General features: G+C 40.4%; 1 protein-coding gene across 1 annotated transcript in view; it reads left to right on the top strand.

Annotated features, from left to right (window-relative positions):
• ADCY5 (adenylate cyclase 5) overlaps nt 1–27,960 on the top strand; it is a 205,587-nt gene that overhangs the window by 94,569 nt on the left and 83,058 nt on the right. The window contains exon 2 of the mRNA XM_015634704.3: nt 26,121–26,270. Within this exon, the coding sequence (XP_015490190.1) occupies nt 26,121–26,270 (150 nt within the window). The remainder of the gene's footprint in view (nt 1–26,120; nt 26,271–27,960) is intronic.

The raw sequence follows: 27,960 nt of genomic DNA, 5'->3' as shown, positions 1-27,960 counted from the left end.
TTAGTTTGATTTTAAAGACTCCTTGCAGCCCTTCAGCATAACATAGCCCCTTCCCACATGCATTTTTCCTTGAGGAGTGGCAGTTAAAACAGCATGTCCAATTTCCAGTTTTTTAGAAATATATAGTTCATCTTGTCATGATTCTTGGCCATCTTGTTATATTTTTTCATCCTTTGAAAGCAAGGCATGTTACTTGCTTTTCTTGCTGCTTTTCTATGTAAGTAGCCTTTTTTCCTCTTCTTACACAGGTTTGCACTGCACTTTCTCCTGACTCTTAAGGGCAGTCTGCCATCCTTGGTTTTTGGTATTGATGTCTTCCATGGGTCAGGAAAGTTTTAATTTCATGTGCTTTATGCTTGTCGGAAAGCTGCCCAATTTATTTGGGACAACTCTCTCTCTTTTTGATACTTAGGGACTTATTTTTTAAAAAAAAACTTCATCTATATATTGTTAGTGTTTGATTCAAATATTTGCTTCTACCTTCTTTCCAGTCTGCCTCAGTTCTAATCTTTCATTACATTTTTGCTTCAGTTTTGGGGGATGGATTTATGTGGAATAAATATTGACAATATTTTGACAGGTTGGCATATTACACTCCTTGTGTAAACATGATTGTAATAATCTGTGGCCTGTTTTAAACCAGTGTTTGAAGCTTAAGGATTGTAGATGAAAGTGAGTCATGGTGGTCTATTGTATGTAAACATAATAGAAGTTTGATTGATTTCCAAGATCAGTTAGGATTGCTTGATTGGAAGGGGTTGCTATGGGAAAAGGAAGATGATGACAAAAGTTAGCAGCTCATTTCAGCCCATGATGGCAATCACACGTTCTCATCACACGTACAGTAACATGTTCAATAATGTATTTTTAAACCTTATCTTAGTCCTGCCATAGTGTAAACACTTGCTGAAGTTCTGCCTCAGTGGAGCAAGAAGCAATATTTGCTGGAGAAAAAGGAGTATGGGGCAGGGTCAAAGCAGCTATTCCTTGGCACACCACAGCTGAGCTGGCTGGCTGGCTGATGTGCCTCCCAGCCTACCAGTCCACTCTTGTTTTTCCTTTCAGATGAATGATCTCTGGGGCAGCCAGGTTTCTGTGATCCCTCAGCAGGGGATGTGTGGCATTATGTGTGTGAGGTTTTATGCTTGCTTTGGAAAATGCTGGCTTCACATGCCTTCTCTCTCATTTTGGCCAAGTCCCTAGATTAGAAATGTGTCCAGTAAATATTTAGTTCCAGACTTACTGCCAAAAGATTCCATGCTCTCTGACTGCTTCAAGGTTTGTTAATGTGAATCAGTTTTTATTATTTCTTAGAGCTGACCTTGCAGAAGCAGAAAAAAATGATCTGAGCAATAATAAAAACACAAGGTGAACTGCCAGCCATTGAAGTTGTAACTGCCTACAGTACAAGGATACCACTTGTACCCTGTTATTTCCTAGGAACGAGCCAATGTTTGTAGCAGAGCTGTGAGCAATATCTCACCTGTCCCTGGTCAGCATTTCTGCTTCTTGGTGCAGTTCTTTGGGTTACAGAACGAAGTTCTGAGGTGTTACAAACTGGCTTTCTTCATCACACTGTGTCATTTAACTACCCACCTAATTGCAGCAATCCTGTTCTTTTTTTTTTCTGCCTGAACATATTTACAGAGATAAAAATAGAGCAAGGGAAGAACAGCAGCTGCCAAGGCTGGGTTTGAGTTAAAGACCACCTAGGAATGGATTAAAGGTGAATAACTGTTTTGCCTCAGGACAATACTGCTGAACTGCAGGGGAGAGGGAGGGAAGAGGTGAAAGGAGCATTGCTAAGGAAGAGATACGGAGAAATTAAAATTATGGTGTAATTGACATATTTAAATGCAAGCAAATTTTAAGCATGCTGAAGCGGAGAAAGGGAGGAAAACGAGTAAAGAAACTGTAACAGGCAAATAGTAGTGCACTGAATTACCAGGAATTTAAAGAATGCTTTATTTTGGAGAGAATGCCATAGGTCTGAAGGATAGCAAATACAGATGGATATCTGAGAAAATAAATTCATGTGAGTGAACTTTTAGGATGGTCTTCTGGGTGATCTCTGTTGTGATGTTTACAGCTGCACACTCCTTCTTAGAGGTCTTATGAGTTGATAGGTGTTAAATCATCACATAGGTTTAATTTCAGCTCTGTGCTTAGCCTTCCTCAGTTGGAAATGACAGAAAAGGAGAAAGACCACAGTGCATGAGTCAGTCCAAACATGACTAAGCTGCTGGAGCGTTGCAGCCGCGAAAGACAAGTACGACCCTGGGATGCATTTGATGAAGTGCTCCCTAGCCAAGGGGGCATAAGCAATTCTGTTGTACACTGAATGAGACCCTGTAGAGTTTGGAATACTGCATATAGGTTTGGTTCAGCCAGGCTTGGGAATTAATTTCCTGAAGTTAAATGTATGGAAGAAGGGGTTAGCAAAGGAATGGAGAGTCTCTCTCTCACACAGGGAAATTAAAAGGAAATAGCTTCTCCTTAATTACAAAAAAGTAACATTGAATATTTTTAATATTGTTGTTTACCCTGTTTCATGTATAAATGAGACAACTAAGAGCAGGAGAAGATTGAGTTAAACTAGAGGACAGTGTTCAAACCAAAAATGTGTGGCTGCAAGTTAATTCGAGCTGAAGATTGTTGTTTCTATGCCTTCAAACAACATTATTTTAGGATAGCTAATGCTGGCCCTTCCTCAAATATCTGCCCTTCAGCTAAAGTTCTTTGGTCCTTTAGTCACAAACAGAAATTTATACCAAAGTTGTCACAGTTGCACCCAGCTGGCCAGCAGCTAGAATCCGAAGAATATTAGCAAAGATTAGATTCATACAGAGCACACATTACAATGCATTTCCAGCTGCTTCTTCCTTGTATGTATTCACTACACAAACAAATTCATCATCTGTCAGCATCATGACAGAAGCTTGCTTGCACGTGTACTCAGCGTGTTTAGGACTACTGCGGCTTTGGGGCAATCTTTTCAATTAGTGTGTGCAGCTACATCCAAGTCCAACTTGGATTATTTTAATCTAGAGCTTTTGCTCCTGTTTGTGTGCCGACAGGAGTGCTGCACCAGATAGAACAAGCGCCCAACAGGAGTTCTTTCTGTGCTAGGTGGATGCATAGTATTTATGATCAGTGAGAGATCTGCGTAGTAGAGATGGAACAAGTTAATTAGATTCAAGAGTCACCAACATAATCTGTGGGAGATTGCCTGTGACACCACGGGCCCAGTTTCTAACCATTTGTTTTGCATTCTCACAGTGCTGGAGTAGCAGGATGGCTGTCTCTCTGCCTTATCAGACCACTTTTAAGGGGAACACGTGCTCTATGAAAACAGTAGTATTGCCTTGACTGTTGGCAGCAATTCTTTCTCCTCCTACCCCTTTCCTTCACTTATCTTCATTCTGATTTAATACATTGATGTTCTTTTCAAAAATAAAACAAAACAAAAAAAAAACCAGAAAACATAGTCACTTCAGGTCTATTAAGCAATGACAGAGCAACAGCCTTTTTTTTTTTCTCCCCCAGCTTTGTCTTTTTAGTGCTGTTTTAGGTCGAGTTCTGTCATTTTACACCTGTCCAACCTTGTGAAAGGCCTCACTGGGGTTGTACAAGGACAAGTGTGGGTGGAACTCGGTGTTCAAAACCTTGTGTGGCTGTTGACAATGTGTGAGAAGGGAAGAGCCCTCTGCTTCCCAGACCCCAAATTAAGCCTGCAGGGCTGACAGCAAAGCAATTTTTGTAATGGTACATGGAGCTAATTTGTTATGAAATCAGAGAAGCAATAAATTTGGAAAAACCCCCATTCCAAGTTTAGAGTAGTCTGGAGGGAAATTACACTGTGAGCTCCACTGTGCTGCTGCTAACTTGCTGTTTTCTAGACTTAGGCAATGATGGAATATAGTAGGTTCATCCCCTCTCATTTACCCTTTCCCGAGCTGGGAAAATGCACTTTTCTCTACTACACCTTCAAACCAAGTGAATTCTTGTGAAGATCTCCCCACCAGGTTCTCAGCTGTGCCATTCATTCACAATCCAGAGCTGCTTGTCAGTGCAAAATTACTGTGACTTTTGAAGAAAGCCAAGACTCAGCTGGTCAGAGCCTGACATTTCTTGTTCCTGCTGCTCAGGGTGTTCTGCTCAGTGGAAAGGCGCTCCAGCCTGAACAGAGAGAAACAGGCTACAGCTGCAAGATCTTTGCAGGCAGATGTCAGCCTGGCTGGGACAGCTAAAATTCGTGTGGCTGCATTACCAGGATCCTGAGCTGCGTTTAGGAGGGCCACTGTTGTCATTAGGGCACTCACACGGTTTTCTGCCTGCCTGCATCACCCATGGTACTCATTAGTTCTGCCTGTGAATACACTCCTGGCATACTCAACACACCCAGTGCTCTTTGCAGATGAAAGGTAGTGAGGAAAAGTTGAGACTGGTGATAAGGTTGGGTTCAGGGCAGTATGGGTTTTGTATGTCTGAATAGTAATTACTTGAGTTTATAAGGCATCTCCCATGCCAAGCTTTTTCCATTAGGGCACCAGCCAGGAAGCCTTGGTCAAATGCAGGATTTCTGTGCTTTATTATTCATCAAGGCTCATGATTTTATTCGGCTCTATCATTGTTTCTGAATTCATGACCATAAAGAAACAGAGGTCCTGCAGATAGTGTAGGCTATGGGAAATTGCAGCGCTGCTGAGATAACATAGTTGGTACCAGTACGTCCTGCTCTCATGCTTTCCGAATTACTTATGTTAAAATAAACAAACAAAACAAGAAAACTGTGCTGGCCTGGAAACCTTTAGGCATTCTTTCCTATTTTATGCTGGAAAGATTTAAAGAAAAAGGCATTGTCTGTTTCTTATTTTCACCACTTCTTTTTTACAAATTGCTTTTAAATGGAACACAAGTAAAACAGGTTTTATTTGTTGTCATAGGAAAAAACATCTCATAGAGAGACAAGGATGGCCTGGAAGGAAGAAATTATATTTCTGGTTGCTATTTGAAGATGGCCTTCATGGCTGCCTGTTATGACTCAGCATGTTGGTTGGGGCTTTGGGTGGCAGAGGAGATTCAACAGGTTGATGTTTTAGGGGTAGGTGATAGGAAATAACTGTTATTGATGCTGCTGCAAGTGCATTGGTTTATTTTTTGTAGAAATTAGGTGGTTACTCTGACCAGCTGAAGACACTTAAGAGAGATTTTGACAAAGGGACGGGACTGTGGGGTTAAATAATGAAGAGTAATTATGCTGTGTATTCTGTGCCTTGCCACAGCCTTTCTGTGCTGCCAGTGGCCAGCCACACTGTCTGTAATGAATGGTTATTAAGGTGTTCTCCCTAGGAGGAGAACTGGAGCTGCAGCGTGCTAGAGGCTGGGAAGCTGCATAGTAACAAACTGTAAACTGTTCTCTGAGAGGCCTGGTTAAACATGACAAGGGATCTGAAACACAAATAATCCACAGCCAAGCTCTGGCATATAATGAAATTAAGTGAGTAGCTGTGGGTTGTACAGTAGGTCTGCTGCAGAGGCGGAAGCTGGGCTCAAGTCTTCTGTGCTGTCATTATGTGCTAAAAAAAATAATAATCCTTTATTCTTTATTATTTATTATTTTTGTTCTCACTTAACAGCTCTAATTTATTCCATCAGGTCTTGTCCAGAGAATGGACGTACAAGTGTGACTGGATTACAGCCTTGTCCCTCAAGACTCTTTGCTCTCAATCCTCTACTACCCCTATTACTTTAACTGAAAGATTGCAAGATTCCTGTATTTGTGCCACTGGCACAAATGGGATGCATCCTTGAGCGTGTTTAGTTTGTACTTAGGCTTTTGCAATTAGCATCTGCCTTTATGCAAGGTACTTTTATATGAAGACTTGCATTTATTCTGGTTTGGGCTAAGGAACAGTTACTTGGTCATTTTGAATGGACACTTTGAGGACATGAGTCAACTCAACTATTTGCTTCTTGGCTTTTTTCTTCTCCCTGCTTTCTCATCTGTTTGATGAAGAATTGGAAAGCAAAGAGGGGCTGTTGTCTGAATTGAGTCTTCTCTCCACAGACCCAGCAGTGGCCAAGGAGTTTTGGTGTGGCTGCATTATTTTTAAATATGCAGGGACAGGAAATTCAGGAGTGTAACTTTTACGTTTGTGCTTGTTGGGAACACGAAAATAAATTAAAAGCTTGGGAATGTCTTGTTCATGTGCAGTCTGTACCAGAACACCAGCAGCATAAACAAGGGACAAATGCTTCTTCAAAGAACATGGTAGCCACAGGGCTTCCTCCATTTCTTGTTATTTTTTACTTCCCTCCCTCTCCTCTCTTTTAGTTCTCTGTAGCTGAGCACATGGACCTGCCAGTAGAGCTTAGGCTGCAGTGCTGACAAGGCAGGGACTGGTGCTCTGGTTGGTTTTCAGAGGTGGAAGGACTGGCAGTGTTGACACAGCACAGTGTGGCAGGTGCTTTGTCACCTTTTGCCTTTGGTCAGCTAAAGGTACAACTCACCTGGCCCTGGTCTGTGGCTCCAGCTCAGGGGAGGGTTTCATGAGGCTAAATCAGGAATCAGGGCAAGCCATGCAAGCTGAATTCAGGGAGTCTCTGTGATGTGGATGCAGGAACTCAGTTTCTTTTGAAGTTGATGTGCTAAGACATGGATTAAAGCTGTGCTGACAAACCCAGCAAGCTGTGACACATGCATGCCAGAGAAGACACCTTAAAAGGGGTTTCAGACTTGTTTTCTGCAAGTGCTCAACTTCATCAAGGCTGGTAGATCAAACTGTAATAAAAGAGGGGACAGGGACATAAGATATCCTTTGTGGTGAGCCATATGTAGTACACAGGGAGAGATGGTTCTCACTAGAGTGTATCAGAAGTATTTGTAAGGTTACGTCTTGGAACTGTGGGTCTGTGCATTTACTCACAACCCCCTCCACCAGCTCTTGTCATACATGAAGGCATGCAGACAGCCATGCTGGAAACTGCCTCCCATTTTACTTCCATTGTTTCTTTCCTTCTTTTTGTTTTTTAAATTCATTTGGAGGTAAATAATCAAAACAGAATTCAGGACCTCAAAATTGCTGCAACTGCAGGAGTTGGCACTTAATGGCAGCTTTGCCTCTAGTCGTGGCATCAAGTTTCTTTTGAAGCCTTTGAAGTCAACAGGGCTGGAGGGAGAAAGTGTTGTGTTGCTTCTTTAAAAAGAAACATACTTCAGTTATATTTGCAGCTGGGGTTTTAATGGCTGCGAATTAAAGCATGTTTTATTTGGCCTTTGTTTTTAGTGCACTTTTACCCCTTGGGGCACTTGAAGCCAAGGCACAGCTTGAGATGTAGCTGGCTGCAGCACACGAACAGAGCCATCATCAGCCTCCTCCTCTGTTCCCCTGCAGAGCTCACTCTCAGGATTTGTGTCCCCCACATCAGCAGTGTCCCACCCTCCCCAGTTTACTCTCTTGGCGTCTCTTTGCAGGCCCCGGGTCTCTGCTTACACAACAAGAAGCAGTCTGTGGCTGGCAGTGTGGCTTGGAGTGATCTGATGTAAACTTTTTGTATTGGCCCTGGAGACCTTAATTTCTAATCAGCTCCAATTAAATTACTATGAATCTGATAAAGGGAAAGAAGCTCAGTTTAAAATGGTGCAGATAGGCACTTAATGTGGTTTAATGTATGTCTACATAGTCTAACTGCTTATCTGCACATCTGGCCTAAATACTTGTGCAAATCTGACCCATACCCTTTTTTGGACCATATTAGCACTAAAAGGAGAGGGTAGATTCTGCTGTTAATAGGTTACAGCTTGTTTCCCTGTCAATCCTTGGGGCATCAGCTATCCTGCTGAGTAGAAGGAAAGGTGCTTGGAGGATGGTGATGGTGGTGGCTGAACAAAGTGCATTGCACTGATGGTTTAAGAGGACTCTGACATGAGAAGATGTAGTAATCTTGTTAGCCATTCATTTTCTAGGCCCTGTGTGCTAGAATCTTTACCAAACCACATCAGAATGGTGGCACAGGCACCAATAAATACTGAGCAGCACCTCTTTTTGACCTTGCTTTATACTTTGCTCAGTTATGAGCGTTGCTACATTTTGTGATTAGCAGGCCACATGACTGCATTGACTGGCTCAGCCAACTCACTTGAGCAACATGAAGATATGATAATTTTTTTTTAAATATAATTGTTTGATAGAAGAAAGGGCTTTGTTGTGTTAACTTCCTAAAGTATGGAAGCAGGGGGCATCAGACATCTGTCCTAATAATAAAACAGAGAGATTTTTATATGTTTGACAGGTGACAAACAGCCCAGTTCAGACTGTCTTTCTAGAGGCTAGTTTCAGTGTCCTTGAAGAATTAACAGAATCATACTGTTTTACCTGATGCATTGAATTTCAGTTAATACAATAATGATCATTCTGATCCATAATCCATGAATATTGAGGGAAAGCTACCTCATGCTTTCAGTGAAGCCATGAAAAAGGGCCAGGGAGGTTCTTACATGTCCTGCACATACTTGGAGATTAAAAGCTCTGTCTCACGCAGAACAGAAATAATTCTTTGGTTCTTGTTATGAAGTTGTTGTTCTTTAGATCATAGTGATTTTATTCCTTGGTATCTGAGATTTTTGCAGCTGTCGAGTGTTTCCAGCCCCTCATGAATTATGGACCTGGAATCACTTTCCCTTCTCAGAAATCACAGAATATATGGTTAAGGCAAATTCTGTAACAATACTGACTTCAGGTGACACAGCGAGAATATTTTGCTTAGTTCTCCCTATTTAGCTGTTGTCCCAGAGGCTGAGACAGAGAATATGGTGAATGCTTTTACTGAAGTACTGGATAATCTGTTGCTTGAGAAATCTGTATGCAAATCCTGTCTTTGCTGCTGTTTTTTGCTTTGACCTTGGACTAAATATTTTCTTGTTCTGTATGTGTGAGACATGAGGGTATTATCTCTCTCATTTTCAAGCATGGTATAAGAATAGATCTGTAAGTACTTGAGGAAATGTCATCAACCAAAGGCAGGCCATTTTATCACCACACTTGTACACCACTGTAAAGAAAAGAAAAGTGAAGACAGATTTTTCTTGTGTCTCCTACTACTCTAGCAGCCCATTATCACCCGTAATGCAACACTGCCATGTGAGTCTGCCCATGTTCTTGCATGGGGTACCTGAGTGGGATGTTGCCCTATGAATGGTTGTGTTTAGTTTTGTTTTTGCTGGGTTTTGTAATTATTAGGACACAAGCAGGAAAATTTGGAGTATTCATTTTTGTCTGAATGTTACCATGCCTTCTGCCTGTGCTTGGTCTCTAGTAGTTTCCCTTGACAATTTTCTTTCTGAATAAGAGGAATAAGGAGTAGATCTCTATTTTATAAGGCGTTTCCCCTGCCTCCCCTTGCTTTCTGTGCCTAGGAGGTAGTGGCCTGCAGCAGATTCCCTGCAGCATCTGTGTTATTGCATACACATGCTTGTGACACTTTAATAGTAGCTGTCAGATAACATTAATGTATTGCTGCTACAAATAAATCAAGCAGGGCTATGAGCACAGAAGTGTGTGAATGAGATAGGACAGTCTCGTCCATCACTATCAGACAAGGCCACCCTAAGATTGTCTGCTCACTTCACCAGTGAAATTGCTGGCTGTGTTACGACGTGCTCAGTGGAGACACCCAGACCTTAGCCAGAAGCCCTCTTTTCTGTGAATCCACAGAGGGCTTGGTTTGTCATTTATTCAGAACAAGGAGAGGAAGCCTTCTGAAATGACCTTGAAGGCCCTTTTTTCTTGAGTCCCGAGGATGAACCTTTTTTTGTGGGTCTGAACCTCAGGGTTTCTTCCAGGTGGCTGCTGTGCTAAACCCGGTGGCAGCAGGGTGATCAGGTAGATCCTGGAGCCTGAAATCCCTGGCTGCCCTCCCAGCCCTCTTTCTAGGAAGGGTGTAGGTAGTGGATCTGGTCACCAGAAGAAACAACTGAGTGAGGGAAAAGCAGTTACACTGAAATTCCTCCCACAAAATTATAGGCCTCATCTGTCAGTGTGCTACCACTTAAGGATCTCTGTTCTGTGGCTCTCTTTATGCTTCGTAGAAATTCATTAACTTAGCACTGCTTATAAAAGGCTCTTTATCTGATAGTGCAGATGTTTCCAAACTCAGGAGTGCAAACTGTGCCTGGAATACTGTCCTCCTCCTACTGCTTGTGGAGATCCTGGAATTATCTCTCGCATTTTAGCGCTGTATCAGAAAATTGCCCAGCAGTAACTCGCTCACAGCTGAGATGGCAATATACTCACTGCACTGCCTCTGCAGGCACACTGGGAGTAGAGGTCTGGCATTTGAGAGCTGGCATAATGTGGATGGAAAATTACTGTGTTCGTTCTCCCACCTTAACTCTTGTTGATAGTTGTAATAGGTTGTGATAGACTACAAGGAAATATAAATCATAAACTTAAAGTAGACCAGACCACTGCCTAGTTCCTGAAAAGCATTAAAGTGTCACACTGAGTGACTCCGTGATTCAAATGATTTCTTTGCAAGAAAGCTCAAAAAGTTTTAAGAAGTTTTTTTAAAGAAAGAAACTTCTGGCAGAGGCATCTGCTTTTACTGTGTGAAGGTGGAAAATTATTCTTCAGGATCCAGCTTTAGAAAGGATCATCACTAGTTTTTTTAATTTATACATGATTGTCGTGTTCTTAAAATTCTCTCCATGACAAGTCCTTTGTAGTTCCTAAAACTGGTGACGATTTTATTATGCTGAATTTGACAGGTTAATGATCGAGTAGGAAATCGTTTAATGCTTATTAGTGTTAGATATAGAAAGAATAGATTAACTCTATCCTTTCTATATCTAAAATCAGAAACTAAATCTAGAGTTTGGTGGTAGGGCAGGCATTGTAGCAGGTAAATACCAAGAGGACTGACTGAGATCAATGCTCCCTTTCCCCCTTGCATATTACATTTAGGAAAGCAAAAGAAACATTAGCCATGATGCTGAAGAGTCAATACCAAAATAATGGGTTCTTGGAGGAATATTGTGTGGTTTATTGTAGTGACACATTGGTCTAATGTAGAATTTCTTGAAGTACCTTTCTGTGAAGAATTAGAATTGGAATTTTGCTGTCTAGCAAAGGTAGCAGTACATGGTGGTTTGTGTGTTTGTTTGGAAAACTGAGCTTGTTTAAAGGGGACTGCTGTCCCTTTGTCAGTAACTCCCTTGCTGTGAAACCACTATAAAAACTCGGTTTGAATGGGAACCTCTGTGGTATGGGCAGTCTGACAGTATGGTGAGCATGGACAGGAGTGCTGGCATGTCACTAACAGTAATGAAAAGCAGTAATGCAGTAAGACTGCATTTGGTCTAGGCTTGTGATTTGGAGAGCAGAAGAACTCACAGCCTGTTTTCAGTCCTCATACTCCGTGTATATATTTTAATAACTTATGTTTTTCCTTTGTTTGAACTGAGCAAGGCCTGGAGAACAAGCTGTTCTTCTGGAATCCTTTAGTTCATTTATTCCCAGTAGATTCCAGTGGGAAATAAAATCAACAGCCTCTCCTCTTCTGAACAGTGACCCTCACTGTTTGTTATTACCTTTCAGTGTCTGTCTCCATCAAAACTCAGGATATAATTGCTCGAACAGAATATGCAGGAGAACAAAAACTGAGAGGTTTTTTGAGTATTTAAAAAAGTACATTAATTGCATTTGATTTTGGGTGCCCAAAGTAAATGCTTTACTGTGGGAGCAGCTCATTTGTTTAAACTGCTTTTACAAATTTAACTTTTTATAGAGATCCAGAGTTTTAGATCCTAAAAACACCTCATCAAACCATCTTAATGAACTGGTGACAGCTATACACCTGAAAGATCTCTGAGTGTGTGGGCAGAAATGCCAAAAATTGATTTCCCTGTGGGACCAGAAGAAAAAGGCAATTTATTTAATCATCTGGTTGAATTTGCATGTGACTTTTCTATCACTTCATGCTGCTTAAATGGATTAGTGGCTGAATCCTGCAGCATAAGATCTAGAGAATATTTCTAATGTGCATATGTTGAATATGCCCAAGATGGTTTTAAATCAGGTGTTTCAGAGTAATTAAAACTGGGTTCTATAATGCACACAGTGAGAAAAGCAGGCAATAGCCAAACAAAAGACAGGAAGGTCTGATTTACCAAAATAGACATGGAAAGGGATCTGGTATAATGTTATCTGGTTAGTGAAAGGTCTCCTGGAAGTGCTAACATTCTGTTTGAATCTCAATCCTAGAGGTCTGGACTGTAAAGCCACTTTCTGTATATCTTGCCAAATAGAGAAGAACTAGAATTTTACTCAGGGAGATAGAAAATAGTGTCATGGAGGCCTAAAGATCAGAGCAGACTCTGGTGAAATGGGGAATATATGAAAAAAAGTTATCTTGAGAAACCTAAGAATTTCTTTAAAAGATAACCCCACCATGATAGTTGTAAAAATTAGTAGGAATAGCTGCAGGGATTAAATAAATTCTTTCTGTCTGAATAAAGTACTAGTGACAGTTTCAATATTTTATGGGTCTTAGCACAAACTTCTTAACTATGTGAGGTGCAAGGTCACATGAAGAAATGTGTGTTTTCTGTTTAATGCAGCTGTTACAGACAGAGGAGGCAAAAAGGGGGCTTGATGGAACTGCTGGTGGGTGAAATTTAAGTGTCTGGGCTGAGGCAATTCTCTAGAGCTGGGGAAAGACTGAGAAGCCATTGCATGGAGTTATTTGCCTCCCCTGAGGCAATTGCACCTGATGTTAATAAGATGATTTTCAATGTCAGGGATCTTCATCTGCCTCCAGATAGTTTGGGAATCAGTGTACTTGAGCACATTTTCCATCTGCATTCAGACCAAGGGCTGACTTTCTTCTCCCTGAAGTGGAAGCTGCTCCTGCCAGGTGTATCTTTTGTTCCTTTGGCACGCGAGCTGATGTTTGGCACTCAGGCTGCCAGGAGCAGAGCTAAGAAGGCATGCTTGCAGACAGGCTCTTCATGAGCCACCAAATTGTTTTACTCTTTAGTCAGTGCCAGCCACACTGACTCCCATTCTGGAGTGGCTTTTATGACAGTATGTAGGGCACTGGACTTAGGACAATTAACACTTTTGAGCCTTTCTTCTCTCTACCTTTCCCCTCCTGCAAGAAATCATGCTGCTCATGTTTCTTGAATTAAAGAAACACATGGGTAGTAAACCAATTTATCTTCTTCTTTCTTTTGTTTTCAATCTCGAATAATTCTCATTCTTCTTGTGGATAGGTAACTTCTAGCATTTTAATTCTTGTTTAAAACTGGTGCGTGCATAGTTGGATGATATCTAGCATCTGACCCATCCACAGTGGTAGGAGACAGTGGGGAAGGTAAACAGTCTCCTTGGACTCCAAGTCCTGGATATTCAGCTGTCTCATATACACACTGAAAATCCAATAAATTATGATGCTGATTTTCCAGCTAGTTTTTCTTTCAAAATAGCACAGCTTGTTCTGAAGTAATTAAAAAGCCGTTTTTAAGATAGTTCTTCATGATCTGTGCAGTGCTGATGATCAGATAGAGCGATTTTGCATTGTAAAAGTGATATTTTAAGGGTGAATGGAATCTCTGAAGTTGAGTACTCATACTCAGAAATGTGACACATTGCCCACTGAGCCCTGCTTGAAACAGATAAAAATTTGCCTGTGAGCTGATGAACATTATTCAGCATTTAGGTATTTGCTGCTGCAGCCTCAGTTCACTTCTCCAGTTCAAGGCAGTCTAAGGACAAATACAATGTTTAACAGTCAAATTCTCTGTGCAGGGGATAGCAACAGAATCCACTTGGTCCTTTGCAGACCTTATGGTTGAAGGGACTGTACATGTCGTTTGTTATTCAGCAGAACCTGGTTTTGAGGCAGAAAAAAGAGTGGGAAAAAATTAGTGGTTTGATTTCAGGTTCTACAGGCAGGAAATATATAATCATTCCAAAAAGCTGTTTGTGTTTCTTTGTTCGTAACTTACCTTTCTTGGTCCTCTGTTCTGATCTCCATTTCTTTCTTCTGTCCCCTTTGGTGTGGGTTCTGCCCCTTCTGAGGTTTCACTACGCTCTCCTTTCTCACTGCCTTTTGTGTGAGTGTGTCCAGAACTGCAAAGACTTTGTGAACTTTTCCATTGAACATGAATGCAAGAAGAAAACTGGTTGATGATAACCACATGAGAAATTCTCAAGCAGGTTGTGGTAATTACAAAGGCATCAGACAAACTTAGCAGCGGTCACTACTGCTTGTGATGCCTGACATTATGCCAACAGCTTAGTGTCTGCTGGATTAGTTGTGTTTATCAGTTGATTTCTGCTGTAAATTTCCAAAATGGCTTCTTAAAAGGCAATTGTTTGGAGGTTTTTTGTTCATAGGCAGACAGTGTACATCTGAGTCAGTTTATTTTGGTGCTTGCTGTTCTCAAAGAGCAGTTTGCTACTGTTAAAGACTGTCTTGTAGACCTCAGTGGATGAATGAAGTCGATGACAAAAAATGACCCATTTAAGTCTTTTGGTTTAGTCTGTTATGTTTCTGTATTTTCCTACTTTGCATTGCATATCTGGGTTTGTGATTTTTGCCATCCTTTCACTTTTTCTTCTGTTTACTGTTATTTTACCAGCTCTGCAGCAGGATGTGCCAGTTATCACTGCTGTCAAGGACCACCTACTTCACATTTGAAGGGATAGCTCATATTTGCTTCACCAAAAAGCACAAAGAAGTGTGTGACGAGATAACATTTTAGAGATATAATTAAACATTTTCTCTAGCTCTGTCTTAAGCCGATACAGTTAAACTGGTAAGAGTAGACAACTGCTTCCAATAACTTTATCCTATCAAAATGGCTTAGGAGCTCCCTATTGGATTTAAACTGACAAATGCTATCACATTACAGTAGCACGGCAAAGAACCAGTTTAGGATTTCAAGCCACAGTTATGGATCTGATCACATACTGAAACATTTCACATCACTTTTTTATTATTATCTCTTGCTAAATTCTTTGTATGTGTGGCTTTCATTTCCTAGACATAAAGGCAACAACTGTACCTGTTTTTCAGTAGACAGCAAAGCCTCTCGGCTATTTTTCCTCTTTAGGCAATTGTTTATCCAGTTATCTTTCACATTTGAAGTACTTTCCATAAACTCATTTTGTTTTGAAGTGAACTCGTTCATCTGCACATGATACAAGGGCTGATTTGTGAAAGGCTTACTAGGCAAGGCCAAGTGCACAGTAGATGTATTCTTGGAAATTAAAAATCTAATGCCATGACTAACTATTTGAGTGGTGGGGCAACAGATGATGATGACAGGGAAGGAAGATTGCAGCTAATTTGTTTATTGTCAATATTGTCCACGCCAGGAAAAATGTCTCTTCAGAATATATTAAGAGAAATATTGCATATAATATGAGAAAAGTAATTACTGCTATTCAGAGGACTTCAAACTTCAACAGAATTGTGGTATCAGTATTTTTTGGTTATGACAATTTTTAAGAGGCAATTGGGAAGTGAGCTCTATAGTCCAGGAGGTCTCTTAGGTCCTGTCATGTTGTCATATTACAAAATATTCTGAAAATAAGTACTCCCTATTTTTCTGTCTTCCTCATTTTAGGTTGCTTTAAATAATTGTAATTTATTGTTTTTCAAAGTTCCATTCTGTGGTGTACAGTATCCTCTTAGGGAGGTTAGTATGATATTTGGTCTATTTTAGGTTCACCTCAGAAAACCTATTCAGCTGCATAATCTCTGGTAATGATCTTGGGGAGAATAAAAGTACATGCTCAATTACAGGCTCAAAATTTTCCACTAGCAGCAGAAATTTAGATTTAGTTTCTTTATATTCTTCCGAATTCCCAGCCAACCCAACTTATTTCAATTGTCAGAATTCAAAGGCTCTTCCAAACTGTGCATCTCCAGGAAAGTGAGGGTAATTTGTTTCCTTCTTTTAAACAGTGGAATTTTTACAGTATTGTAGTTCCAGTATTTTCAGTATATTCATCTTACACATTTGACAGTAAGAAAAAGGAGGATTAAGATCCTACCAAAATATCCTTTGTCTGTATCATATCTTGATTCAAGAATCCAGCTTCCTGCCATTTCATAATGCTTATAGAATTTAATGGTGCAGTCTTAAGGGTCCTTGTATGGGCCTTGGATAATGTATTCAATACATATGCCTTGAAAATTTACCTTGAAATGTTTTCCTGCAGATTCTGCAAAACAATGTAAATTGTGACTTGCAGAGTATGCTGTGAAAAACTCACATAGTAGCGAGTAAGCAAATTGTTGATGATATTGGAACAGAACGAGGTTCATCTCAGCTAATTTATAAACAGCCATTTGGTTTGATCCTAGAATGGTGCGGAGTTCATGTGTGTGTTTGGGGACAGACGGAACTGGGGAGCTGAGAAGAAAGTACAGGATGGATAATAACAGGATTTACCACGTAAAGAAAGTAGGAGAGACTTATGAAGAGTGCAGTAGTGCAGCTCCACAGTCAGAGGGATGGGCGGTTGTGTACAGTGAAATCGAGGCAAGCAAAATTATGTTGTTATTTGCATTATAAACAGAGCTGGTCATAACCAATGTCGTTGGGTTGTCTTACACTTGCCTTCATAAACAGTTCTGAGGCGTCTTTTAGAGCTTCTCTATAAAATCTTTATTATATTACTGTAGACCTTCGAAATTCAGCGTGACGGAGCTGAAGGCCAAGGAATGTGCCTTCAAGCTGATCACTGGGCTCGCTTAAAATTGTTCAGGAATTTGCTTACTGAGTTCTTGTGTTGTCGAATCCAAATCTGTGTAGAGATCAGTACACTCAGCTGCTGGAGCAGCCAGATATGATAACGAATCTGACTTGTGTGCACCCCCTCTGATGCAGAAATAAGCCCAGTTTACTGTAACAGCTGGCAAAACCACGCAGCAGCCTTTGAAGGAGAAGATGTGATCCAGCCAGGTCCCTCATAGATTGACTTGGATATTAGTGGTGGCTGTGCACAATCTTTGCAATCTGCTATGAATGCTGCTCGTTCACCTCACCTAGTGTAAGCCACTGCTTCAGTTCAAGAGTTCAAACTTTGCTGGTGGTGCTTGGTAAGTTTTGTTTATTAAAAATATATGTTGGGATAGGGATGTTAATAGGAAGGAACAGAGCTTGTGGGCAAGCTGCTCTGGCTTGATTTGAAATCTAGCAACAGAAGAAGAAAGGAGGTCTTTTTTAAATCAAAACCAAAATACCCATCTGTATTCCATTCTTTCTCCAATTTTACATTTCTTCCCACACAAACAAACAAAACCACTCTAACTCACCACCTCCTAAAAACAAGCATTCTAAATGCTTGGGAAATAGTAATTTTTATATCTTACAGACCATATTTGGGGCACTCATTTCTGCCTGCTGAGCAAGTGGAGAATGTTCCTTTTTCCCAAATAAATAAGACTTTCATGTAACTAGATAAATATTTTTGTTTTCCCAGTGACCTGGAGGTGACTCCTGTACTTAAATGACGATGGAAGATAAGGGATGTGATGCATTGCCTATATCTGAGTCCAGGGCTCCCTGAAATATTCCCAGGAACACTTAGGACTAGGATTCACTGTGATAGGGGGAAGCAGAGGAGTGCTTGTCTTCGTGATTTTTCCTATTTAGTGCAGATGTTTTCTTCTGTAGTCATTGAATACAACCACAAGTCTTGGGCCCGTGCTTCCCTGTGAAGCATTTCCTGGCACTGTGTAGGGTGTTGGGAAAGGCAGAGCACCCCTGGACAGGAGGATGGGGAGGGGACAAAGTGGAGGTGATGGTGGAGAATGGGATCCTGGCTTCAGAAGTGTCTCCTGCTGAGGTCACGTACTTGGTATGGCTGCCAGGAACAACCCATTCCTAAGGGGGAAAAATGCAGAGAAGCAAAGTAAACATAATCTTGCTCCCACTATGGCTCAGATCAGTTCATGTATTTGCTTGTTTAGGTAGTTGGTGTGTATTAATGGACTTCCATGTGTGTTTCAGTGTAGCAGACTAAGAGAGCCTGATAGAAAACCTAGGTACTTGTCTTCCATCCCTCACATTCCTTCCATCAGATAGGGACAGAAATGGGGTATAAATGATGAATAAAGCACATTTCTTGACTTTTCTCCTCACTGATTAGAGCTCCATTTAGCTTGAGAGACATTGTACAGAATCTGGATAACCAGATATCTTAATCCAACTTCTATTCAATTATAATATTTTTCTATTAACACCTATTGTATCTTCTTATCTTACGAGCTCCTCGTGTCTTGGGAGCATGGGGACAGGTGGGACTGGCATGAAAATAACTCAAACGTGATTACAATCATTTGCAGAACAATTGATTTTTGCTGGAATATCAGAGCTTTGCTTAATTTTCTTAACTAAAGTCATTGTCTAAATTGCCTAAGCTATCATGCATCTGGGAAAATTCTGTACAGTTGTCAAAATTATCTTGACATGTTTTTTATGGGAAGTTGTTTATCCAATGACAGCTGTGAGTCATGCACAGAAAGTCTAGAAGCTTTCATCCACTTTCACATGCTCAAAGAGAAGTACCTAATGTTTCTAGGCCCATTTGAAGGGCTTTTATTTTGGTAAGATTTTGTTTGGTTGCTGAAGTCTTTGTCACCTCTGTGGATCAGAAATAAGCACACTTCCAGGGAAATTAATTCACTTGTGGTACAAATGCATTTTTACTAGGGTCAGATCTAGTGAGCTGGAGGGTTAAAATGTTAAAAAGACTGCACAGTATTGCTCATGAGATGTGTTTCAATCCAGGTCCTCCATTTCTATCATGTTGTTCCTTCTGGAGGCTGCCACAGCAGATTTAAAACAGGCCAAACTTGCAACTTGTGCTCAGTAGAAGCATCTGGCTGGTGTTCCATCTCTTAAGATAAGAAGCCACTGGATTTCAAGGAGACAGCCTGGTTGCAAAGACTTAGGTGATAATTTAAATAAAACCACAGGGGCTGAATTGTCAGCAGGGGAAAGGAAAGGGGAAATGTCCCTGTTGTAGTGGAGGATGGCTTCCTCTAAGTTGTTTCAGAGTCTCACTCTTACATCCAAGGGCCACGGGGTGTTTCCCTGGAATGCCAGCTTCCCATGCCGCTTTCGCCTTGCTTCATCTGAATCACTATCGAGGACCCTTACAGGAAAACCAGTGCTGATTTGCAGCTTCTAAAGTATTTTAAGTGTGGGGATAAAGAAAAACTTGTTTGCCACAGAGATTTGTTGAGGATGGATTACAGACCCAGGAATCTCCTTCCTTACTGTTCTATTGCTAGAGAAGTGCAGCACTTCCTCCCCCCAGGCTGTGCCACCAAGCAAAAGATGCTTTTCTGGGGCTGTGACAGAGTTCCAGGAAAACTTAGACACACAAATATTTCTTTTAGCTGATGTTACACCAAGATTTGGTTAGGACAATATATTCTCTGCTTCTTAATCTTATCAGTCAGTAATGAAAGAAAATGAAATCCCAGCAGAAAAATTAATAAAACACTGATAGGGAAGTAGAATTTATTCATTTTATGTAAGAACTTTTCCTCTTGAGAAGCTTCATAAAAAATCTGTATTGGTAATATTTTGTTCTTTAATAAAAACAGGATTTAAATGTTTTAATGATAAAAAACCCCAAATCATAAATACTGTATTCTGCATGACAGTACAAATATTGGTAGCCAAGAATACACAGAACATTTGCAGTTACAACAATCAGTAAATTAATTAAATTTATATAGAATAAGATGTGAAGCGTTAAAATTGAGAATGCAGCATCAAAGATTTTGATATCCTCTAAAACGAGAATTGAAAGATATAAATATCTTATTTTTTGCTCTGGATTAGAGGTATTGTGTATTGTGTCTCCACATGCAAATATGCATTTAAAAGGTAGATTAGATAGTTATTATTTTTGTTCTAAAGAAAGAATGACTTACGTCGTGCAAAATACTTGTTTGGCCTTCCTCTGGGAGAGCAGCATCACGTTTGAGAGATCAGTGTATATTGGGGCTGGAAAGGTGAAATTGTCACTGAAATACACAGAAGGGATGGCATCAGATTAATGTTTTTATTGACTACAGTTCTTGAACAGAGATATTCACAAGTGGCATAAGGGTTCTTCTATTGTTTTCAGCACATGCCACTCTCAGCAAGTAACTTTATGCCAAATATAGAATTTAGTTGAAGGAGTGAAATGGGCAGCTTTTGTTCTTGTAGGCTCACCAAACAGCAGAAACATCAAAAAAGTGTTTCTGCAGAGACATTTTTTGTTGTGACCATCAGCTGAAGAGATTTACTGTATATAGAACATCGCTCTCTAACACTCTTTAAAGAACTCTGCTACATTGCAGTGGTTCAGCTGTGACTTAGGGAGGCATTTAAACCCTTGACACTGGCTTCAGCAGCACTGCTCCTCTGTTAGAGAAGCCTTTGGAAGGCAGTGGCTGTAACTGGTTTTCTGTTCTACTCAAGATCCAAGCAGTGGCAGAGAGGGAAGGCACCACACAGCAGAAGATTTGTTCTCAGGCTCTGGTGTATTGATGTAATCTTTGGATGTTGCAGTTGTCTCTCAATATTGAGTAAAAGTACTTGCCATATTTGAAATTGAAACCTTCTGATTTCTTCCGTAATATTTACACTGTTCTTTACTGGCCAAACACTGGGAGAAGACCATGTGACTTTAACTGTTTAATTATCTTTCTAGTATAATCTACAAGTTTTCACCATCTTAGTGCTCTGCTGGCTGTTGCTCTGGGAAATGAAAGATGTTGTTGTATTTACAACACAAATACACGTGTAATTTGATCTAGGAGCCAGCTGATGTTGTCTTTCATTTTAATTTTCATTATGCCTTTGGCTCTGTAGCTGCTCCAATTTTTTTATTAGACAGTAGTGTATAAAGAGGCAATAGAGGGTTAATTGCTGTTCAGGGAAAGTGTTTTAAAAAACAGCACCAGCTATATCTTATAACAACAACACCTCATAATGTTTGTGGTTTTTGTCTTTAGAATTTATCCATACTTACAATTCATGATTGCACATATGGGTGCAGCAGAATTGCCTTGGATAGTTAGAGCTTTTGTAATCGTCATATTTTTGTTCTTACATTGTTTACAAGAAGTGTTCAAGATTTCATAATAATTTTTAAAGGTTAAAAAAGTAACTCTGGAAAGTAAAGATAATCTCAGTGTCTGCCCCTGCAATTAGTAATTGGACCACTTTACCTATTCAATATATAACCACTTTGAAATGTAGCCTAGAAAGTAAAGTGTTATCTGATTTTAATCTGGTTATTTCAAAGATGATCACTTTAACAAAAAACTAGCTACTGGCTGAATATCATGAGATTTGGAAAGCTGAGGCAAAGCAGTGTCATACTCTGGAAAGAGGGGGTACATAGTTTGGTGTTCGTCGCAGATTGTTTTGCATGACTTTTTAATTTCCATATATGTGTTTTATTTCTCCTTGTGATAGTTTTATTGCCTTGCAGTAAAAGCTTCAGAAGTAATTGTTTTCCAAACAGGACCGTACAAAAATATCAAAACAATATTTTCATTTAAATGAAAAATAAATAGAAAAACAGAATACTGGCTAGTGGTGTTGGAAGCTAAAGGGAATAGCCTAATGCTGTGATCTCAGAGGAGGAGTAACCCTGAGTCTCTGCAACAGAAGTGAACCAAAGCAAAGTAACTTGGCAAAAACCAGAACCTGTGACTTTTATAAACAATGATACTGCAAGGAATATGGCCCACCTTCTCATGTCAGTAACCAGCCTTGTTTGCTCTGGCAGAGGCAGGGAACTAACTAAATTTATCTTGATGCTATTTCTCTTAACCATGTTGTTGTCTCTTAATTACATATTGAATAGCATCTGGTGTTTGAAGAATTATCGAATAGAAACACAGCAGGGGGAAGTGTGGCAATATTGATGCAAGCTGATAGTTTTTCTGCTGTGGTGTTCTGGAGGCTCTCTCCTGGTCACTGAGACATCCTGCTTCTTCCTCAGCCTGGCCTGAGGTGCCCAAAACATCAATTTTGTAACACTGGTGTCAGGCCAATTTTAGCTCTCAATTTTGATTTTGTAATACCAGGTTTTCATAACTCCTAGAACATGTGGAACTAAACTGTTTCCATCTCTTGTCTTTTTTCCCCTTCAGTCACCAGGGGAAAAAATTATTGAAAACAGTTTCCTGCGGGAGATTCAACAAAAGCGTTGCAGTGCTCTGTTTGTGCGATGAAATCAAAGCAACTGGAAAAACTGTTTTTGTTGTCTGAGATTGAGTGATCTGTTATTTCTGTGGCACGGAGAAGTCACAGTGGTTTTTGAAAACCCCTCATAGTACATAGCTCTTCCTTAGGTACTGAATCACCTTTGAAGAGCTCTGCCTTGGTAGCCCCAGGAGAACAGCATTTCTCTGCCTCACACAGGTCATGGAAGAGTAAATGTGTTAGTTTATGAAATGCTCATATGTGCCAATACTGCAGGCAGGTTTATTAGCTTATCCAGGAGTTAGATGTAAGTTAAATGGTCTTTATAAACTATTGTTTTCCAAAATCAGAAAGGTAGGAATTTTCTTGCTTTAAATCTCTAGTTAGGCAGGGGAAGGAAGGCAACTACAAAACAAACAATTTTATCTTTCCATTGCCTTGAACAGCTCTTCAAGCACAGATTTTCTGAAATAGCTGCCATAATATGTTTTTACTTTTCAGGCCATGGAGCTTAGGGAATCAGATTTTTAGTATCTACATCATCTCTTTCCTCCTGGGACTGAAGCTGGTTACCATAGCAAAATGGCAAAGAAGCTGATAAGCAAGTAGTACCATTTGGCAAACAGGATATAAATTTATTTTGTTAAGACAGAGGACTGTGAAAAAACTATTGCTCCTAGAATTTTTTTTTTCCTTTATTGTGTTTTAAAATGGCTCTGTAGAAAATTACTGTGAAGAGATATTGAACAAAATTCTCTTGCTCACCAAGAAATGTGGCTGCAAATAAAAGGAGCTTCAGTTTTAAATCTCTGCAGATCTTTAATATTTTCACAGAGAAGTTGCACAGTAACACAGATATTACACAGTAATTTCACTTCTTGTTTCAGGGTGTTGCAAAGATGCCATACTGTGAATTAAATGAGCTCCTGCTAAACAGAATACAGATACCTGTCCCCCTGCTACTTAAAAATTACATTTCAATATAATTTTAATTTTATTACTTGATGAAGCATGGTCATCTGAGTCTGTCTTGTAAATCAGTCTGTGAAGTCCTTTGGGTTTGTGTAAAGTGACATTAGTGAGTACTGAGAAATTAAACTGCTTGATGTTCCAAAAATGTTATCAATAATTGTTAACAATCAGAACGTCAATTCTGATGGTGTTTTTTGTACTCACTTTCCAATATGAACCACACACCCTGAACAGCACATCTGGCTGTTTAAGGCATCATCACAGCATGTGTCTTTGTGCATGGACCCCACTGGAAGGACTTCTTGTTGGCACAACACAAATATGTCCAGAAAGACCTAAAATGAGCTTATTTTGAGGCCTGGGGTGTTCCTCTTTCTGCTGGGTCAATTCTTGATCTGTTGCCTGGCATCTAAACCGTCTGTTGTCTCCTGTTGGTGGTGCAAGACTTGAGTCATTGTTTTGGAAATGTGTTTTGGGGTTTGTGCTAGTGACTGTAAGTGTAATGAAATCTCACAGTCTTAGGATTAAAGCAGAAAACGGCTTTTTTTCTTAATACCTTCTTTGTTCTCAGCTTTATCCATTTAAAATATATCATACATACTTATACCATTTTATATGCCCTGACAAATTTTCTAATTACTGTACAACTCCACTAGCTAGGATTTGGGAGTCTTGCTGTAATCTGGGCATGGAAAAGATGCTGTTTATTTTTAACCCCTTTGAGCCCATATTAACTAGATTGAACTTGTAGAAGTTCCGTTCATTGTTTGAGAGTCTCAATCAGTGCACCCGTGAAGTGGGAATCAGAGTAAATCCTAGGAAACCCCTAGTTTGACACCCTTTAAATGTTCTGTTGGTTTGTTTGTTTCCAATATAATAAGCACTGGCTAGAGGATTTTTTATGCTGGGGTGATCTTTCTTCTTTGAAAATCATCATTATCACCAAATACCATCAGATGCCCATTGGATGCAGCACTGGCTCAGGTTAACTGGGCAGGATCTGGGTGGGGGTTGACTGGTGTCCAGTCAACTTGGGGGAAAGAGATGGAGAACCTTGGATCTGGCAGGATCCAGCAAGGCTTAGAAAGAGCTGAGTGAGAATACAGTTGTGAAGGGAATGTGTGGGTTTAGGACTGGGACTTATTTCATGTCCACATGTGTGACCTGCATCTTCAAAAGCCCCACCTCTGTGTGAGCTGTGGGCTCTGCATGGAGGGACCCATCTGTAGAGGTTGAGAATAATTGCATCCTAGAAAGCCAGGTGTCTTCAAATACACCTGGATTAGTGACAGTCACCTGGGGGTGTCCACGACCTCCTTGTACTGTAGTGTGGCGTACAGATGTGGGAACTCATGTGGGGACATGGCCCAAAATGCAGCGCTTGGATGCAGGAGCTTGGGAGTTTGGAGTGTTGCCATCTACTGGCAGCCATCCACAGAGAGGAGTCCCTCCTCTGGCTGTAGTTGATGGTGTTGCTTATTTTGAGCTGAAAGATGAGGTTTTTCTGCCTAAATCCTGCTTCGAGTCAGAGTTGTCAATAAAAGAATTGTCACTGTCCTTAGCATATGAACATGGTCAAACAGTTGGAGTGATACCGTCAGATTTTTATGGAGAGGTTGCTGCTCTTGGGATGTGAGTCCATGAGAGCTCCTCTGTCCTGCACAGTGTTCAAGTTGGTTTGGAGAATCCCAAGCACCCCCTCTGAGCTCAGGGCTTGAAGGGTGTCCTGCAGCTCTCCTGCCATTCAGAGTGGCTCTGTATCTTCAGGGAATGTGCTGGGCTAGAAACTGCTTTTTTTTTATTCTGCAAGCAAAAAATTAATAAAGGTAAAGGATATATTTGGACTTATTAGGGAATAGAGCAAATATCTGTATTATTAAGAATCTTGGAGGTCTGACAGTCCTTCCCCCTGGAAGAGATATGAGGTGTTTCAAATAAGTCTGTCTTCCAAGGGTGATCCAGTACAGCTTGTGCAAGTCTCAGAAAGTCCTACTGGGACTCACCTTCGTTAAAGGGAATATTTACATTAAGCCATCAGAACAGACTTGGAGCATTTTTCTTGAAAAAAATACCAGCAATGGGCATGAATATTTTTTTCTTTTTATTAAAAAATAGTTGGGAAATAAAAGGTTGCAGAACAAGTTTTCAGAAAAAGTTACGTGACTGTTTCCTTACAAAACATAATACACATGGGAGTAGAACAGTAGAACAGACATAGCTCTTCCTCCATGATTGTCCAGCTGAAATATGCTTCAGTTTTAGTGACTCATTTCTGTACTCATACACAGAAATGTAAAAAAACTTATGTTTTTATCTAGAAACATAAAATTTTGGGTTGGAACTAGACTATAAAAATTTCTCTGAAACCTGGTGAATACCAACATTTAACCTTCAGTATTTTAAGCAGTATTTCAAAATAATGGTAAATGTACCTTTGAAATGTTTTTGAGCCAGATATGTAGGTACACAAACATGAAAATATTAGTGTTCCTCTGCCAGATCTCTCTGTGTGAGTTATAGGTGACTTCCAGTGACGGAACAGTGATGCAATTTTAGATTGATTTGTGTCTCAGTAGTTCTCAGATAATAGATAACCAAAAACAAGACTGCAGAACTACCAGTGGAATTGTACCTTTTATTTGTGAAGTAGTACACAGTGGAAAGAACATGTATTTGAATGGATATATGTATATGGAAGTTTTATATTTTAAAGACAAGAGAAGTAAAATACACTGGAATTACGAGCCTGAGGTTTAAATATGTGTTGGATGAAGGAGTCATGGAAGGGGCTGGATTCTGGCTGGTGCTTCATTACCAATGGCAGTTTTCCAAAGTGTAACCAAGTATTCTCTCTCTCTTCTCTCTCTCTCTCTCTCTCTCTCTGTCTTTTTTCTTTTTTTTTTTTTTGCAGCTGGTCTCCAATGTTCTCATCTTCTCCTGTACAAACATTGTAGGCGTGTGTACCCACTACCCAGCAGAGGTGTCCCAAAGACAGGCTTTCCAGGAGACCAGGGAATGCATACAAGCCAGGCTGCATTCTCAAAGGGAAAACCAGCAGCAGGTAAGAGCAACAGTTGGAAATAAAAAATGAAAACACTGAAACAGAATTAGCATGCAAATTGTTCCTGTAGGATGGGATTTGCAGGCTTCTTGCTTCGTGAGTAATCCAAGTGAGAATAGGTTGTTGTTAGAGGACAGGATTTTTAAATGTTTGAAAGAAAGCTCAGAGGTGTAGTTCTTGTCCAATACTCTGATGGACTATTCCTGAGACGAGCAACGTATCCACGTGCTCTGTGGATTAAAATTACACAGTGCACAAAGAGTCTGCATACGTTTTTTGCACCTATCATTGCTGCCAAGTGTTAAATGCAGATGCAGCACACAGGCTTTGGACTGACCCTCTTTTTAAGGTCAAAGCCTGGTGTGATTGTCAGCCAAGCCACTGCCAAAAGGTGGCATAAGGCAGGCAAGAATTGGTCCACGCAACCTAACGTTCCTTGGTGTCTCCAAAGATGGTCCTCTTCCCTCCTTTCCCAGAGGTTCCCACCTCTCTATATCATGCTGGTTTCAAATGAATTGTATTTGTTCAAAAAGTAAGATTCATCATCAACTTCGTTGTTTTTTGCTATAAAAAGCCCACTTGCTGCCAACATACAGCTTAGTTGTCAGGGTACTGAATGTATCTGCTCCCCTAAATAATTTGTGGATTCTCTTGCAATGAACCCCTGTGTCCTTGGAATTAGACACAGAAATTCTTTTGGGGCAGCTTAACTATTCCTTGTTGCTAATACACCTCTCTGCCCTGCAGTACATCTCATAGTGGTCTGCTTGGATCATGAAATGGGACTTCCACTCATCCCTTGGGAGGTATCATAGAGCTTGGTTGTGGGTTTGGGGAGAGGTCAGGGCAATTAATCAGCTGGGGAGTCTTTGCATCTCTGTGGCAACTCAGTTTCATTTTCCTTCATGTCTCAGCCCATATTTGTGTTTTGGCAGTGTTTCATGAGGTACCTCTGGCTGACATAGCTGCTGTTCAATCCTTACTGTGAAATAATGTGTACACATGCTTATTTGGTATGTTATGTATGAAAACAAGGTTCACACTCAAGACTCCTTTTTCCTTTGCAATGAATATTGTCTCCAGAAGATGAAATAAGCAGCCACTCCTCCTTCAACACCTTGAAGTGAAGGAAAGGATTGAGCCAAGAGAATATGTCATTTTACTTATTGATTACAGCTCTGTCCTCCCTGCTGAGAGGCTGCCGTAGCAGCATGGCTCAGATATCTGTGCTGTGCTGGATTTGGGTGCTTCTGCCCCAGAAGCATCTCCTGAGAGCAGTCTTGACAAATACCTTACCTTGATGCCATTTTCTTGCCCCCTCTCCAGGAAGTACTACACCAGACATAAGAAAGCCAGGACATCAGAAAAACATGGGTCAAAGCCAGTCACTGCCAAGTGCTCTTCAGTCCCTCCAGCAGTAACTGCGGGTCCTGGCAGCTGGAGACTCCTAATGAGATTATTTGCTGCAACAGCCTGCACTGACATTGATCTCCAAGTTCAGCTCAAATGCCTCTCTATGCATAATGCATTGAGATAAGCATGAGGTGACAGCAGGTACAAATAAGGACAGCTCAGCCTACGTCTGGGAGAGCCAGTCTCCAAACAGGTGGAGGAAAACACAACTGCACAGCCCAACACTGTTATTTATAGTTGCTTGTCTTTTTCTGGAGATCGATGGTGCTCCTGTGTG

The sequence above is a fragment of the Parus major genome, chromosome 7 (assembly GCF_001522545.3).
Source record: "Parus major isolate Abel chromosome 7, Parus_major1.1, whole genome shotgun sequence".
Lineage (NCBI taxonomy): Eukaryota > Metazoa > Chordata > Aves > Passeriformes > Paridae > Parus > Parus major.
The sequence above is the reverse complement of the archived record's forward strand: the minus strand, read 5'-3'. Positions and strand labels throughout refer to the sequence as shown.